Raw genomic sequence first — 15073 nt, forward strand, 5'->3', positions numbered from 1 at the left:
GGTGACGTAAATAGATAAAGACTGTATTATACAATAGTCAGCCCATACTGTGTAATCTTTCCCATTTGTTTATGCGTGCTCGAGCTTCCGTGTACTACAGGACATATAAACGTACAGTAGCCTACATGTTTAATTTCTCTTTGCATTTCTAGCCATTTCCAGTACATTAGAGAAGCAGTGTTGGTTATGCCGATACTTATCCCATACAAGGACAAACGATGTTTTCGTCCCAAGAACACAGTTATATTTCTACCTACCCGAAAATGTCTTGAATACGCAACTCATGTTCAAGATAAACATGAGCGAAGCATGTGGGTCTAAATTTTTCCCCCGAATGTCAATAAGAAAACATATCCCTGCTGAAGAGAGCACAGTGTCCTACAGTGTGAAAAACAATGTGAAACACATGGTGAACACACTGTGAAATCTCTTCAAACTTTTAATTCGAGCGTTTTCGCAATTTATTGTGTAAAAAAACAACAACATTACTAAGTGAACTCTTTGTGAAAAAACAACAAAACAAAAGAAACACACACACACATACACACGCACACCACACCACAGTGTGAAGTCATCTTCTCACTGTTAAAATCGACCGTTTTCATTATATACTTACAGTCGACTATGTGAACACATTGTGAACACGCTGTGAGACACTGTGTTCTTTTCAACAGGGACGAGTTGGTATAAACGTGGGTTTCTCTGCCTTTCGTGCATGGTTTAGCTTGTGTTTGGGTTATTGCCTCTTTTATTATGTGTATGGTATATGACAAGGCTGAAATGAACCAAGTATGTGCTGTTATTATTGGAGTGTATCTGTTACTGACTAGATATCGTTTATCAAAATTAGCTGAACCCCCTTTACCTCTGATATACTATGGAAATTTGTCAGGGATTTAGCTCAAGCAAATCAGGTTGTTGTTCACACTGACGTAAAGTTCTGATGAATACAACAAGTTCTATTATCATATATCTACATACTTTGTGACGTGGATTTCTTGTTTCTTTGAGTTCATGGACGATAAGGTTGATTGTCTCAAGATAAAGATATTAATCCTCCTTAAACACATCAAGCGACATCTCAACACCCCGACACATCCATGCATAAATTCGGCACACACTGGTGCAGTCCAGAACACAGAGAATACACGTATTTAAAAAAAAAATAAAAAAAACTTTGAGTGATCCCTTCGGTCATTCTAAAATGAGTGTCACTCAAAATACACTCCAGTTTCACTTTAAACTCACTCTGTTCTGTTAGTCACTCCTTCAAGAGGGAAGACAGTTTGATTTGCCGTGTCAAAAACGAAGAGCTGCCCAATACACGAGAAATCCTCTATTTACCTAAAATTGCTAGTTATGCCTGACGAAATGCAAGTACTGGGTTATCAGCTATTTATAGATAACACGTAATTTTGCAAAGTAGCATTTCAAAACCTGATGGTACTAGTAGATATATACGGCTATTCCCTAAACAAGAGTGATCATTCCGGTGTCACAATCGACAAATGACAACTGTACTCTAAGGCCTGTACTTCGAGATAAAGAACCACTTCGAACCGATGTACACACTCACACATGGCACATGTCGAATTGACTGCTTAAAGGACAAGTTCACCCTTATAAACATAAGGATTGAGAGAATGCAGCAATATTAGTAGAACACATCAGTGAAAGTTTGAGGAAAATTGGACAATCGATGCAAAAGTTATGAATTTTTCAAATTTTTGTGTTGGAACCGCTGTATGAGGAGACTACTATAGCTTATGAGTCATATGCGTACAACAGTATAAAGAAAATGTAAAGAAAATTTAACATATTTTCACTTTTTTCGCATAATAAAAGAGCACTTGACTTGCCCTTTTCCAAAGGGCAGGGGGAATAATATTACCCATAACATATGTCGGTAACGAGTCAAGGGAATGTGTACTTTTTTCAAAAGAAGAAATTTTGTGAAAATCTCTTTATATTTTCCTTATATTGTTGTACGCATGTGACATCTAAGTTTTTCATACACTGCAGTAGTCTTCTCATCCAGCGGTTACTGCACAAAAACTTCAAAAATTCATAACTTTTGAACGGATTGTCCGATTTTCCTCAAACTTTCAATGATGTGTTCTACTAATATTGCTACATTCTCTCAATCCTTATGTTTATGAAGGTGAACTTGTCCTTTAATCTTTAGCGCTTCGAATAACTAAATGCTGCCCTCTTGATGTCTGCAGACGCTGGGCAGCATAATTTGCCAAGTGAGATATTCACGGAGATGGGATGTAAATCACATGCAGGATATTTTCCGGCAAAGACCACCCTTCCATTAAAAAAAGACATCATGATTATGATGATGAAGATGATAATGATGATGATGATGATGATAATAATAATAATAATAATGATAATAATAATAATAATAATAATAATAATAATAATAATAATAATGATAATAATAATAATAATAATAATAATGAATTATTATTATCATTATTATGATTGTTATTATTATTGTTATCATCATCATTATCATCATCATTATCATTAACAATTTTCCGTCTAGGAGCATTGTTGAATAAGTCTTATCAATTCGCCGATTTGAGATCAGCAAGATTCAATGGATCACTTGGTAATACATGTACCGATAGTACTGACTTAAGACAGCTCTCCACACAGATATAATGCAACATGTGTATGCACACCAAACACAACATTAATAGGCAGTGGATTCCCATGAAATGTATGTATAAAATAAATAATCTCATTTATTCACAAACTCCAACATGATTATTGGACAAAAATGGTTCAACCATCGACGGAAATAAGAACATAAGTATGGTGAAAGTGACAAAGATGCTCCTGACCATGTGATTACACGTAGGTCATTGAGATAATCGTGATAACCGATATCATTGTCAAAGCTTTAATTCGTTCTTGTTATCGAGTGCTTGAACATTTTTTACCCCACTGTCAGGCTGCCTCGGCTTGGCCAAAGAGACACGAAGGAAAATACGGGACAACGCAATCTCTTTTTTATTTCGAGACACAGCAATCTGCTCCCGAAACCAGGGGTGGTTTACAAAACAAGAAGAAAAGAAAGAAAGAAAGAAAGAAAGAAAACAGAAAGAAGAAAAAAGAAGGAAGAGGAGACGAAGAAGTAAAAGTAATGTACAGTATGTAGTAGTAGTAGTAGTAGTAGTAGTAGTAGTAGTAGTAGTAGTAGTAGTAAAAGAAGAAGTGGCAGCAGTTTTAACAGTAATAATTATTGTAATAGTGGCAATAATAGGAGCAGTACTAGCAATTCTCGTTCTTCTCTTTCTTGATGGCACTGTACTACTTATATTGTGATAGAACGGATAAAGTATAATGCTGGGGAAGACCGGAATCAGGAGGGTAACTTTTAATTGAGATGAGAGAATAATTACGTAATTTAAAAAAAAGACAGAAGATACTAATAAATTGGAGCCAGTGGAGGAAAGACATTAGTTACAAATGATGTGCATTTTCAGCTTCTCTGCTCCGATTCAATGCACATAAGGCAAGACTTTGGAATATCTCAGAATAACCATATTATTATTCTGTCGTTTTGAGCTTCACGCTTATGCATTCTAGCACATTTTGAAGAATATACAACACACACATATACACACACAATAAGCTAAAAAATGACATAAACATTTGAGTTTTCCCCAACGAAATGATGGGAAGGGTTTTACAAGGGAATTGCGGCTTTGGATTAGTGACATATTTTCTTATACATGTATGTGTTCGTCGTCGCCTCTCTTTTCTCACACATCATGATCATTCAATACACTTCATACATACACTGTAGAATGATATAACAGTGTAGTGCAAAATCCTACGTAATGGACAATCAAGATATCAGTTCATTTATCACACAAAGTAAAGTGGAAAATGTCTGTATGCCCCGAGCTGGCATTTGATGCCTTCGACTCAGTACTCATAAAATATCACAAATATCTTCAAATCGAACGATAAAAGATAACGTAAAAAGACAGTGTGAGAATGCATACTACAGGAAAATGTACTTACTCGTTAGTGTCATGCTATTGGGTTGATTTTGAGGCCATTTTAGCGGTTAGACTACATCATAATGCAAAAGCCTCGTTTCTATGGCATGAAAATGTGAAACTACCATTCTTTTTCAAAGCGGTATCACTGCACAGCAATCTCGTTCCGTTGATGATCTTTTGCCAGTGTCTACCCCCTGCGTCTTGTAGAGCAGCAGCAGTAGCAGCAGCAGTTTTCACCTAAACTGTTGCCTGGTAAGTACATGAATTCGATTTTTTGCATAATCATCAAGAACCGCCAAGGTGAAAACATTGTCAACACCCAACATGATGTCTGTACACTTTCTCCTAGAAGAATATTGGGATTTTAGAAGGACAACTCTTTAGAGAGCGATTGGAAATACACGCATTGAAACACACATCAATAATAGTTATGTAAATTACAATGCATTTAGCAAGGAGCTAGAATAGCAATCTCCACAGAAATAAAAGGGATCCACACTAACAGCAAGCCACCTAATGAAACTGAGAGGCTGGACGTGCTCTGAGGATTGTAAAAAAAAAAAAAAAGACCAGACAAGGTTCTTTGGAAACCTTATATACATCCATGTCAAAAGGCAAAGTTATCTTCCCTTTCAATTGAAAAAAAAACAACCAATCGATAATTGGGAAGCACAAAATGATCCGGCTGTACAGAAACAGTTGCCATGAAGACAACAGTCGAATGGCGTCCGACATTGTTATATTCATTGTTATATTGCAAGGTTACGAATGAAAGTTTTCTTGATGTTTCTCCACCAATCGTCATTGTTCACAGACAAAAAGGCAAGAAAACGCCTGTTGCTTCTTTTCGAAGTCATTACGCCTATCACTATTCAGATATTCTGTTCATTTCTTCAATAATCATTGCAAACGCATCGTGATCAGCACCGCGGAGGGGCGGGTAAGAATACTGGAGTTTGGGCGCTACCTCTGCCAAGTTCGACTGCAGTTCCGAAATTTTCCACTTGGACACGCCCTTTAAAACCTTGGTCACGTTCGTCCTACCCGAGAGCACTTCGTCCACTGGGATGTTGATCGAAAATCGCCGGTAGTCCAGAGTCCTTTCGAAGGGATAAATCACGTGACTTCTCTTGGATCTGAACGTGACGGGAATGCAACCGCTCATCACGGAGTCGAAGAACGATTTGCGAATGTTGGAGTATCCGGGAGGCTGGAGGCAGAATACGGAGTGACGCATCCAGTCAACAATGGGCAGATGTAGATCCTGGTGACACTCCGGCGTGTGGAACCACACCGCCTGCATTTCCTTCAGGGTGGCGTGTGCGGAGAACTGCGAGTAGCGTTCAGATGTACCCGTCATCCGTCTTTTCAGGATACTCCGGATGTCGTGGCCCTTCCGGCTGCTGGCGGCGAGGAGCATGAACACGTCCCGTTCAGTCTGGCGCACGTCCGCTGGGAAGACGTTGGTCTGGCGCGCGTTGAGCGCCGCAGTCTCCTTGGAGTTGAAGTGGCCATAGCTCGGTAACGGGGCGATGATCATCTCCTTGCCGTCGCGATGAAAGTAGCGCCTGGTCTTCTCACTCGGCTCCTGCTCGATGCCGATGAAAGTGATGCTCGACGTCCTCGCTTCGTCTCGGAGAAGCGGACAGTTGTTGCCCCAGTGCTCCCGCTCCATCCGACCCAGCGCCATGAAGTGCGGCCGCATCGTGTTGCCGTTATTAAAATATGGGAGGGCGCTGTTCAGAAATTCCCACAAGTCGTCGTGCAACTTCGTAACGTCTATGCGACTGTAAGTTCTACACAAACACGCAACGCTCGGATAGAAAGGGATATAAAACGCGTCAGCTTCGTTCGGGTCGGTAGTCCTATGATAGCTCGCTTTCAACTTTTCATGAAGGATGACCTCTAGAGAGTGACCGTATGTATTCCTGTAGCTCATTTTCTCAGTCGATCGCAACTCTGGCCCCATGCCGGAGTCGTTAAATTTAAAGCACGAGTCCCCATTTTGGACACATCGGGTCAGGTTGGTGTTGAACTTTTCCGGAAGGTCGTAGACGTAGACCAGAAAAGAAGGTTTCCGCGGAATGGGGTCTGGCTTGACCGCTATAATGGTTTGGTCATCTTGACCACCATGGGAAGTGATGTCATCCGGGAGTGCCTGGAGTCGTTTCCTGTGTGCAATACAAAACAAAGACAGAACGTACCGGGTCAGTCTGAATAATATGGTCCTTAACCGCATCCTAACACCTTTGCACTCATAGCATTGATGAAGACTCAACTTTTTGTCTTTCAATAGGTTTCATTACTCTGTTATCAAAATAAACGCTATCAAGATATCTGGATCCATTACCATTCCATGTAACATTATATTTCATCTCCTTCCTATACCTTAATTCAAGATCATTTCTTTTCAGCATTTCACTAAGTAATAATGATACTACAATTTGATCCTTACTTACTGGCACATTCCCCATTAACTAGTCATGAGAGGTAATGTCCTGAATGAACTTCCTAATTGTTAGGTATAACGAAAAACAAGTGCATTGTAGATCTCTATGAAGGGATGGTATAGTTTTGGTTGAGATGGGGGGAGTTTAGATTTTTACTTTTTGCGAGATAATTAGAGGACACTTTTGAAAATATATTACAGAGCATACAAAACGACGAGGAATTCAGAGATTATTTGATGAAAATCGGTTCTGAATTGATATATCCAAAAACAAAGTTAAAACAAAGTGCCCTATCTAATGAAAGGTGCCCCCTATCATTTATGAGCACACTTTATTTTAGGATAACTTAGCCATTTCAAAACCAATTTTCATTACATAAACATTGAATTCCTCATAGAATTGTAGCTCTTATAAATTTTACAAAAGGTTTTTCATTACCCCCACAATAAGTTGGAAACCCGAACCCTCATCTAAACAAAAGCTACACCCATCCCTTTAATTTGAGGCTATCGTGCCTCATACTAAAACCATAATTGGCATAGTGGATAAGACTCACGACTCCCGAACGGAGGACCGCGAGATCGAATCCCGCCCAGTGCTTACGTCCTTGGACAAGATGTTTTTACCCACATGTCCCTCTCGACCCAGGTGTATAAATGGGTACCTGGCAACGCTAGGATAATAATGATAGCAGAGCCCTCTGGTAGAGCAGTGGCAACACTGAAGAGGCTACCCTGGGTAAATAAGACCTTATTATTATTATTATTATAATTCTTTTAGGGGTATCACTTTATTATCATAAACGTATACAACGAGTCCCTTCAACTCAATAGTTTTGATATCATATACAAAATGTCAATGTCTCATGCGTAACAAAAGGTTTGATGTAGGCTCTACGGAATTTCCTAAACACATTCAGAGATGAGCAAGATTGGTTGGATTCTCCCTCAAGATGTTTCTCACACATACAAATAAAGACGCATGGAATCGACGACCATTGCGTCATGACTTTATTCTCATGGAAATGCCCCGTCTCTCCTCTAATTAAATAGAAACAAAGTCCTGACTGGAAATCAGTAGTGATGTCTAGACCTGATAAATAGGTTTATGCTTTGTGAGACACACGACTGATACGCCATTTCGAACGAAAATCACAATATCGAGACAAAGCGAAATGATTTATCAACCTTAACAGGTGACTGTGGACACGTGAGCCACTTTGCGAAAGAAGAAACCTTTTTTTCCCCTTTCCTCTTTAACGCGTTGTGTAGCGAAGTGAAATAAATTACAAGAAATAAAATGTCATATTTGACATAATGGCACATTCAGCACTTATGGAGGAATGGTATTTTTGCCTTGACTTTGAAAGAAAGGTCTGTAGAAGACCGCAATTAACTTTACAAGGAAAACGAAAGCATACACTTATCTCATCTTGGTCATACTACATTACAAATATTCACTCTCGGTCCTGAGTGAGGGGAGGCTTACATCTTGTAGAAAAAAAAAGATGAGCACATCACCAAACGGCTAATGGAGTTTGTAAAAGAATAATCCTCTGCCGTTCATTAGCCATTTAATTGGTTCCGCCCAGTGTGCTTTGAAAGAAGTCTCACAAACACATTATTTACACTCCTTCTGGACGTGCGTTCAGAGGGCTGATATATTCTGTCAGACATAATCGGATATAGATGCTTTTTTAGCGTTGTCGATTAGGAACAGCTCATCATTTTGTTAGAAACGTCGCTTTGAGGAGGAGCATTTCCTGACTGTTCGCGTAGACGTGGTTGACTGGCTGTCAATACAGAAGCAGATCAAAAGAGGATTTAAGTGTTTTAATAAAGAAAGACGGTACTACATCCATTCATCCAGTTCGCAAAAAACTAATGCCAAACGACCACAAACGATTCCGAAAATTCCACGGTTCATTCTTGAAAAGTTTACACTTTTAGTGTTGCGATAAAAAGCGAAATCGCTAGATGACACACACACACACACACACACACAGCCTCTCTTTCGTCCGTCAGTTTGTGCTTGCAACTGTGTTGTAGTTCCATGGTTTGTGTATTCAACAAACACTTCTCCCACCCCTCTCTTGAACTTCAGTGTCTAAAACAAAGTGAGCAACTACTTCGCATACAACACCCAATCAATCTTCAAAATCAAACATGACTGTACCGATAAGGTGTGTAACCCCCATAAACATCACAACACCCCGAAGACCCCGAAGAAAACATTCTTGGTGACAGGTCATATTTTCTTGTCTAAACTACACTCTCTTGTTTGTTTTACCCCATGAAAACCAGTACCATCCAGCCGATGCTCCTCAAGTCATCGCACTAGCTATCTTCTCAAGCATTCACCATTAATTTTCCAGTGACATCAGACTGCAAGGGGTAACTAACATAAAAATAGCAGGTGTATAGACCCTGCTTGACATTGTGAACACAGTTTGAAATCCTTCGCACTGTTAAAATCGAGCGTTTTCAATGGTTTTAGCATTGTGAACACATTGTGAATCATCAATTTACAGTGTGAAACAGAACATTACTACGTGGACACTGTTAAAAACTACACCGCAGTGAAACATTATCTTCACACTGTTAAATTCGAGGGTTTTCACATCGCCGACTATGTGAACACATTGTGTGAACACACTGTAAGACATTGAGTTCTTTTCAGCAGGGAATGATTAAAATGAATTGAATCAAATTGAATTGAATTGAACTGAATCGAATTGAATTGAATTGAATTGAATTGAATTGAATTGAATTGAATTGAATTGAATTGAATTGAATCGAATCGAATCGAATCGACTCGACTCGACTCGACTCGACTCGACTCGACTCGACTTGACTTGACTTGACTTGACTTGACTTGTCAAGACTTGACTTGAATTGAATTGAATTGAATTGAATTGAATTGAATTGAATTGAATTGAATTGAATTGAATTGAATTGAATTGAATTGAATTGAATTGAATTGAATTAACTTGTCATAACGATCGAGCTCTCCTTGCTTGGTGATGACCAGTGAGACGAAGTGCTTTAATCTCCTCTGCGTCGGTTATAGTCCGAGACTCCTCGATATGTCTTTCTATCAATTGAGAAGTGATATTGTTTTTATACTAATGATTTACATTCAAAGCAAATGACGATACGTATATATTCATAACACTGGTGGAGCCATCTAAACGGTGACTACAACGCTCCGTATAATCATTTTCATCCCTCCATGGTCCTGAGTAGAGGACACCGTCATAAATAGTTTCTTGCACAGATGAGGTTTTGATTATAACATTGTGCCATTCTTTGATAATAATATGTCATATCTGAGAAAAAGAGAATTAATATATTTGAAGTGTAACAATTATGGATGTGCGTTGCTCATATTGGCGGCTTTTTGAGGACACTATTGTAATTTCGCTGAAGAGATTGTTTGAAAAAACTATTGTAATAATTATGTTTAATATGTTTTAATATTTTCTGACGAGAGAAATCCAGGTGATTCTTCCGCAAAGGCAACATTTTGTCAACCGCCTGGAGCAACTTGGATGGATTCCAGGGAATTGAGTGAAATTATTTGTTGTTTAGGGTCGTGGCTTGTATTTGTAGGTCATTACCAGCGGTGGGAGACAACTGCAAACCGCATCCTCTCAAGATGTACTCAGCAAAAGGAATAGTGTCGGTATATCCAGGGTCAATGTATGGATTTTCATATCATAGATGCCGAGGAAACTATCCTCTTTGATCAACATTTCCGTTCAACTATGCAGTTAATTCTGTTATATTGCTCGATCGATCGAAAGATGGAAAGAGAGAGAGAGAACTCGATGTTGATCGATCAAGAACTCGATGTCTATTTAAAGTATTTCAAAACTTTAGTATCACTCCATCGCTGGCAGTGTTGGCAATCTCTATTTCAATTGTTCGTTTAAATATGACGGGGCGCTTAAGAAATTCACTGCGGATACTACACATCCGTGCATAATCATGGACAAGTTTAAGTGGGCTTTACATTTCTTTACCTCTCCTATTTTGAGGTGATAAAAGCATTTTTGTAGCGCCAGAAAAAAAAAGATAATAAAGCGGACAAACAATGGCAGGCACCTTTCAATCTTCATACCGAAAGATTCCATGAGCTAAAAGGTTATTCTAATGGTCTCTTAGCAATTACCATCAATATTTCTTAAGATTACAACACACAATGAGACACTTCAATCACTCAGATCAATCCATCTCAAAAAAATTTGCAGTAGATTGATTAATGACAGGCAAATACTCAACAGAAAAAAAAAGCAATTACCGTTCTTGTTGTTAAAAAAAGTTTCTACAAGCATTTATAGAATGGTCCCTGTAAAAATTTGCAAATTATAACGGTCAGTGATTGCCTTCTGTACTTTCACTTAAGAAGGGTGGTAATATCATCACTTAGGCAACAATGCAAATTGTCAATTTTGAACACGAAGCCCCTTCAAGCTCTACAAGTCCCCATCACTCTCCAGTCACTTTATGACTTCGAGAGGAATACAGAAAGCACTCTTCTTTACCCGTCCCTCCATTCACGACACTGTTGATCCGTTTAAAGCGGCACCATTTTCCTCAAAGCTCTTAAAGTTGAACCGATCTGTAATTTCTGGCGTTGAAAGCTCCCATTTCAATAAGGACTTGTTGAGAGAACGAGCAATTAGGGGTAATTTGGGTTTGCCCCAGGCCGGGATAATGAGTACGGATGACGTTCCGTGAGTCTTTTCCTCGTCCAGAGATCATTTTTCCTACAATCCCTACTCAATTGCTGTTAAGCAATACCAATTTACAAGTCTAAGCTACCATTTCAAGTGTTATTTTTTCGCAAACATCTATAACTCAAGGAGACAGTTGTCCCAAGTTTTCTCCTGTTCTTTCTCACTCTCTTCTTGCCGATGAGATGACACTTGTTCATAAATATAATACGGTTAGAGTCCTCGCTTATCGAAATTTCCCGTTTCTCTATTTAAAACACGCTAATAGACATCAAAACAACTAGTACAGATTTTGAATGGCTTAAAGGGGTGGTACAGTATTGGTGGAAATGAGGACTGGGCTTTTAATAATTTGCAAGATACCAAAAACCACTTATTAAATAGTACAGAGCATGCCAATCTAGGAGGAATTCAAAGTTTATTTGAAGAAAATCTGTCCTGGGATGGCTGAGACATTAAAAAAAACCCAAAGTAAAACAAAGCGATCATATAATGAAAGGTGAGTCCCACCATTTAGTAGGATCGCTCTATTTTGGATATCTCAGCCACTTCAAAACCAAGTAAACCAAATAAAGGTTGAATTCCTCTTGGAATCACATGCTCTTTCACATTTCATTAGAGGTTTCTCATTATCCCAGCGATGTCAGAAACCTGAAAATTGTAGGTCTCAGCCAAAACTATACGATCCCTTTAATCATAGCTGTACCACTCGTATGTAATGATGAAAAGATGAAGGTGGGAGAACAAGGGTTGAGGTATTTTCGGCTTGACGCCTGTAACATTAGAATCTAAGCAGCAACATAAATTCATGTGATGGTCTGCAGTAACCACTGGGCAGTTTCTGATAACTTCTGCGGGGATCGAATGGGTTTCCAATTGTATTTGCCTGTGATAGTTTCAACGACGGGGCTGTCATCATCTGTCACAAGTACACGCAGAAATTGGATGTGTCTAGAGAACTCAATATTTTTTCATTCAAAACCATCCTTATGAGCATATTTTCGCTATATATGCAGTTCTGCTGGGATGCAATGTGTGTATCTACAACTTATTATAAGGATCTAATCGTTCTCGATAACTTTTTTCCCCCCCATGTAGTGATAATGAATATATCGGCAGTTACGATCTGACGATTCGGGACACTTTTTGCCCAGACTAACACCGAAATAATGCAATTTCAACAAAGCAGTTCCTGTGCGGTGCCCTGGGTAGTAATCATAATCATAATCTAACAGCACAGAAATAGATCACGGTGAACAATGCAATGACGTAATTGTATGATACCCTTTCAAGAGGCTTCAAACAAATTACAGCTCGAGCTGTGACGTCGTTTTGCAGAGACTTTATTACTGCTCGTCTACCTCTAAATCCAACTCGAGTATTCTGGAGGATGATACTCAAAAGGTCGAGTGGCTAATACTGTGGTGTAGCACCTGTTTCATGCGGGACAGGTGGGAGTGAATCTATAAGCAGACAATGGACACTTCGGAACGCTTCTCTACTCCCTCTCTTCCCTGTACAACTGTGTGCACCGATGTCAAACTTCTTCACATACTGAGCACTGACATTTGTGAAGTACACCATGCATCCAACGACCTGTTCCTCTCCCGTCCTCCTGCCTTTCATCGTCAAATATAATTATTAGTAATTTCCTTTGTGAGCCAAAATAGACTACTGTATGTATGGCCTGGAGAATACAACTCTTCCCATTCGACAGTTCACCTCTACACTGCACACACCAAAGACATGCTTGCAAATGGACAAGCGAGAAGGAGAGAAAGATGGGGAGGGGACGGTGGTAAGAGAGGGGAAGAGGGAACGGTTTGGTTGGACATCAAAGAAGAGATCATGCTGCAACCATGATCACAACATGACCAAGTCAGAGACATTCATTATGAGACTGGTTTCCTCTATTAGCGAACAACAGGAAAGAGCAAGAAAGGAATAAAGGGACTGAACTATCCTCCTAGTCTCGTCAGACATGCAGCATTCGAAACGATGTCACTGATAGCACACTTAGTTTGATCACACGAAGATTTTTCGTGACTTTTAGCCATGCTGCCGGCATCTTATCTTGGTTGTCTCTCTACAGAGTAGTCCTACATCATAACTGAAACTCTTTGGTATGTTTGGATTTTATGAAATGTTTGTTCGTATTCATGGGGTAACGATGGCAACTCACGCTTTTCCGATGCGAGAGAATAGGCTGCGTTGTGTTATGGGGTAACACTACACCATTATCTTCAAGTACAGAGTAAACTTACGCTCTATAGGTCACAAATTATCAAACCACAACTTGCTTGAGCAGGGCAAAGATCCTCATACTATAAACAGCATCTTTCGACAGACACTGCACGAACTGACTTGATATATGGCATCGTGAGTTACGATTTCACGATATTTTCATGGAATGTAAATAAAAACTGACAGAGATGGAGATGTTGTTATATAAACAAACGTGAGAAGATGACCCAGTGAAATGTCCCTCGGTCGTAAATCTATACGACGAAGAAAGAGAGTTGACACACAGATCTGAAATGATATCCTTCCGTTTGCTCGATACACTGTACGAATATGAAGCAAGGCGTGTTATGTGTCTGTTTGGCGCGCTTGGTGTCTTTTGGCACATGTGATAAGGTGGATTTTGGCTAGTAAATATACGATTGTTTTTCTCTTCAAACTTGTTTTTCCCTCGTTCATCATTTCACACTTCTTTACCATCGCTTCTTATAAAAGATGTATGTTTCTGATTCGTTCCTGCAGCTATTTTCATTATCTCACTTCCCCACTGTGCTATGAAACTGATGTGGTGTCCTGCCGCATCAAGTTGTACTGCATAACATGGCATGTACCCAACTACTTTACACGTCACTGACACGCTGGCGACGCTACATGCGGATTGGTACCGAATGTGACTTCAAGTTTTCCCCTTAGTATACATCCGTCCTTCAACTACTGTTATGTACTCGCATTTAAAGAACCATGGAGTGAAGCTCCAAGTTTAGAGCTGTAAGGAGGGAATCCTCCAAAGCGTGCTGTTGCTGCCAAACATTTTACGTGTCTTCCTACCACGTAGCTCGTAATCACCTTCACGTATACATAGATGCACGAGAGACGGTAGTATAATGAACGTAGTTATCATCATGCTGAAGTGATAAATTGTTCACAAAATAAAATGTCATATATTATCAGTTTTGCTAGAGAACACGATGACCTATTGCCTAATCCATTGCTTATGAATGTGTTTTTGAAGAGTACATGGGGTAAACCTTGAAGCTATCGTCGCCACTGACCACTACGCAGTCAACGTGTCATACATACACTGCATTCCGTTAAATGATTACGAAGTCAGGAAAAAAAAACATACGTAATATTTTGGAAGATTGCATTTTGCTATCATCAGTATACCTAGTTACCTACCGTCCGTACTCGCCATGATGCCGCCCCACCGAGCCACTACGGAAGTCCCTGCGATCGTCTCCACCCGACTCCTGCACGACGTGGACCCTCGCCAGGAGCACGAGCGATGCGCAAGCTGTCAGTGCGGCGACCACCACTGAGCTGCGACGACGTCGAAACCAGCGGGCCATCTCGAAAACAGGCGAACGATTGACCGAATGGGTACTGGCACACCACAAGTGCAACACAGACTTTTGTCTCTGTGTTTCTTTGTTTTATCTGATGACCGATGACTTGTAGTGATTACCAATTGTGGTTCGCGACGATGCTATGATCGGTGCGGTCGACGGCAAGGAAGTTGATTAAACCATTGTGAGTTCGTCTGCGGAATCAAGGGAAAAAATAGACAAGAGGTATATGACTGAATCGGGTTATACAAATCACAAACACATCTGACCGTC

The 15073-nt window shown here is 39.8% G+C and overlaps 1 protein-coding gene across 1 annotated transcript; it reads right to left on the reverse strand.

Annotated features, from left to right (window-relative positions):
• Window positions 1–3461: 3461 nt before the first annotated feature.
• LOC139730854 (uncharacterized) lies at window positions 3462–14803 on the reverse strand. The gene is made up of 2 exons (XM_071641728.1): window positions 14634–14803; window positions 3462–6196 (listed from the first exon to the last, which is right to left on the reverse strand). The coding sequence occupies exons 1-2, from the start codon at window positions 14801–14803 to the stop codon at window positions 4894–4896; spliced, it is 1473 nt and encodes a 490-aa protein (XP_071497829.1). The 3' UTR covers window positions 3462–4893.
• Between the last annotated feature and the right edge of the window lie 270 nt (window positions 14804–15073).

The sequence above is a fragment of the Diadema antillarum genome, unplaced genomic scaffold, assembly GCF_040938485.1.
Source record: "Diadema antillarum isolate AM-2024a unplaced genomic scaffold, OU_Dant_1.0 seq00000340_RagTag, whole genome shotgun sequence".
Lineage (NCBI taxonomy): Eukaryota > Metazoa > Echinodermata > Echinoidea > Diadematoida > Diadematidae > Diadema > Diadema antillarum.

Coding starts and splice junctions, on each gene's coding strand:
- LOC139730854 (XM_071641728.1), bottom strand. CDS start 14,803: ATGGCCCGCTGGTTTCGACGTCGTCGCAGCTCAGTGGTGGTCGCCGCA. Junction 6,197..14,633: donor CATCATGGCGAGTACGGACG/GTAGGTAACTAG, acceptor TATTGCACACAG/GAAACGACTCCAGGCACTCC.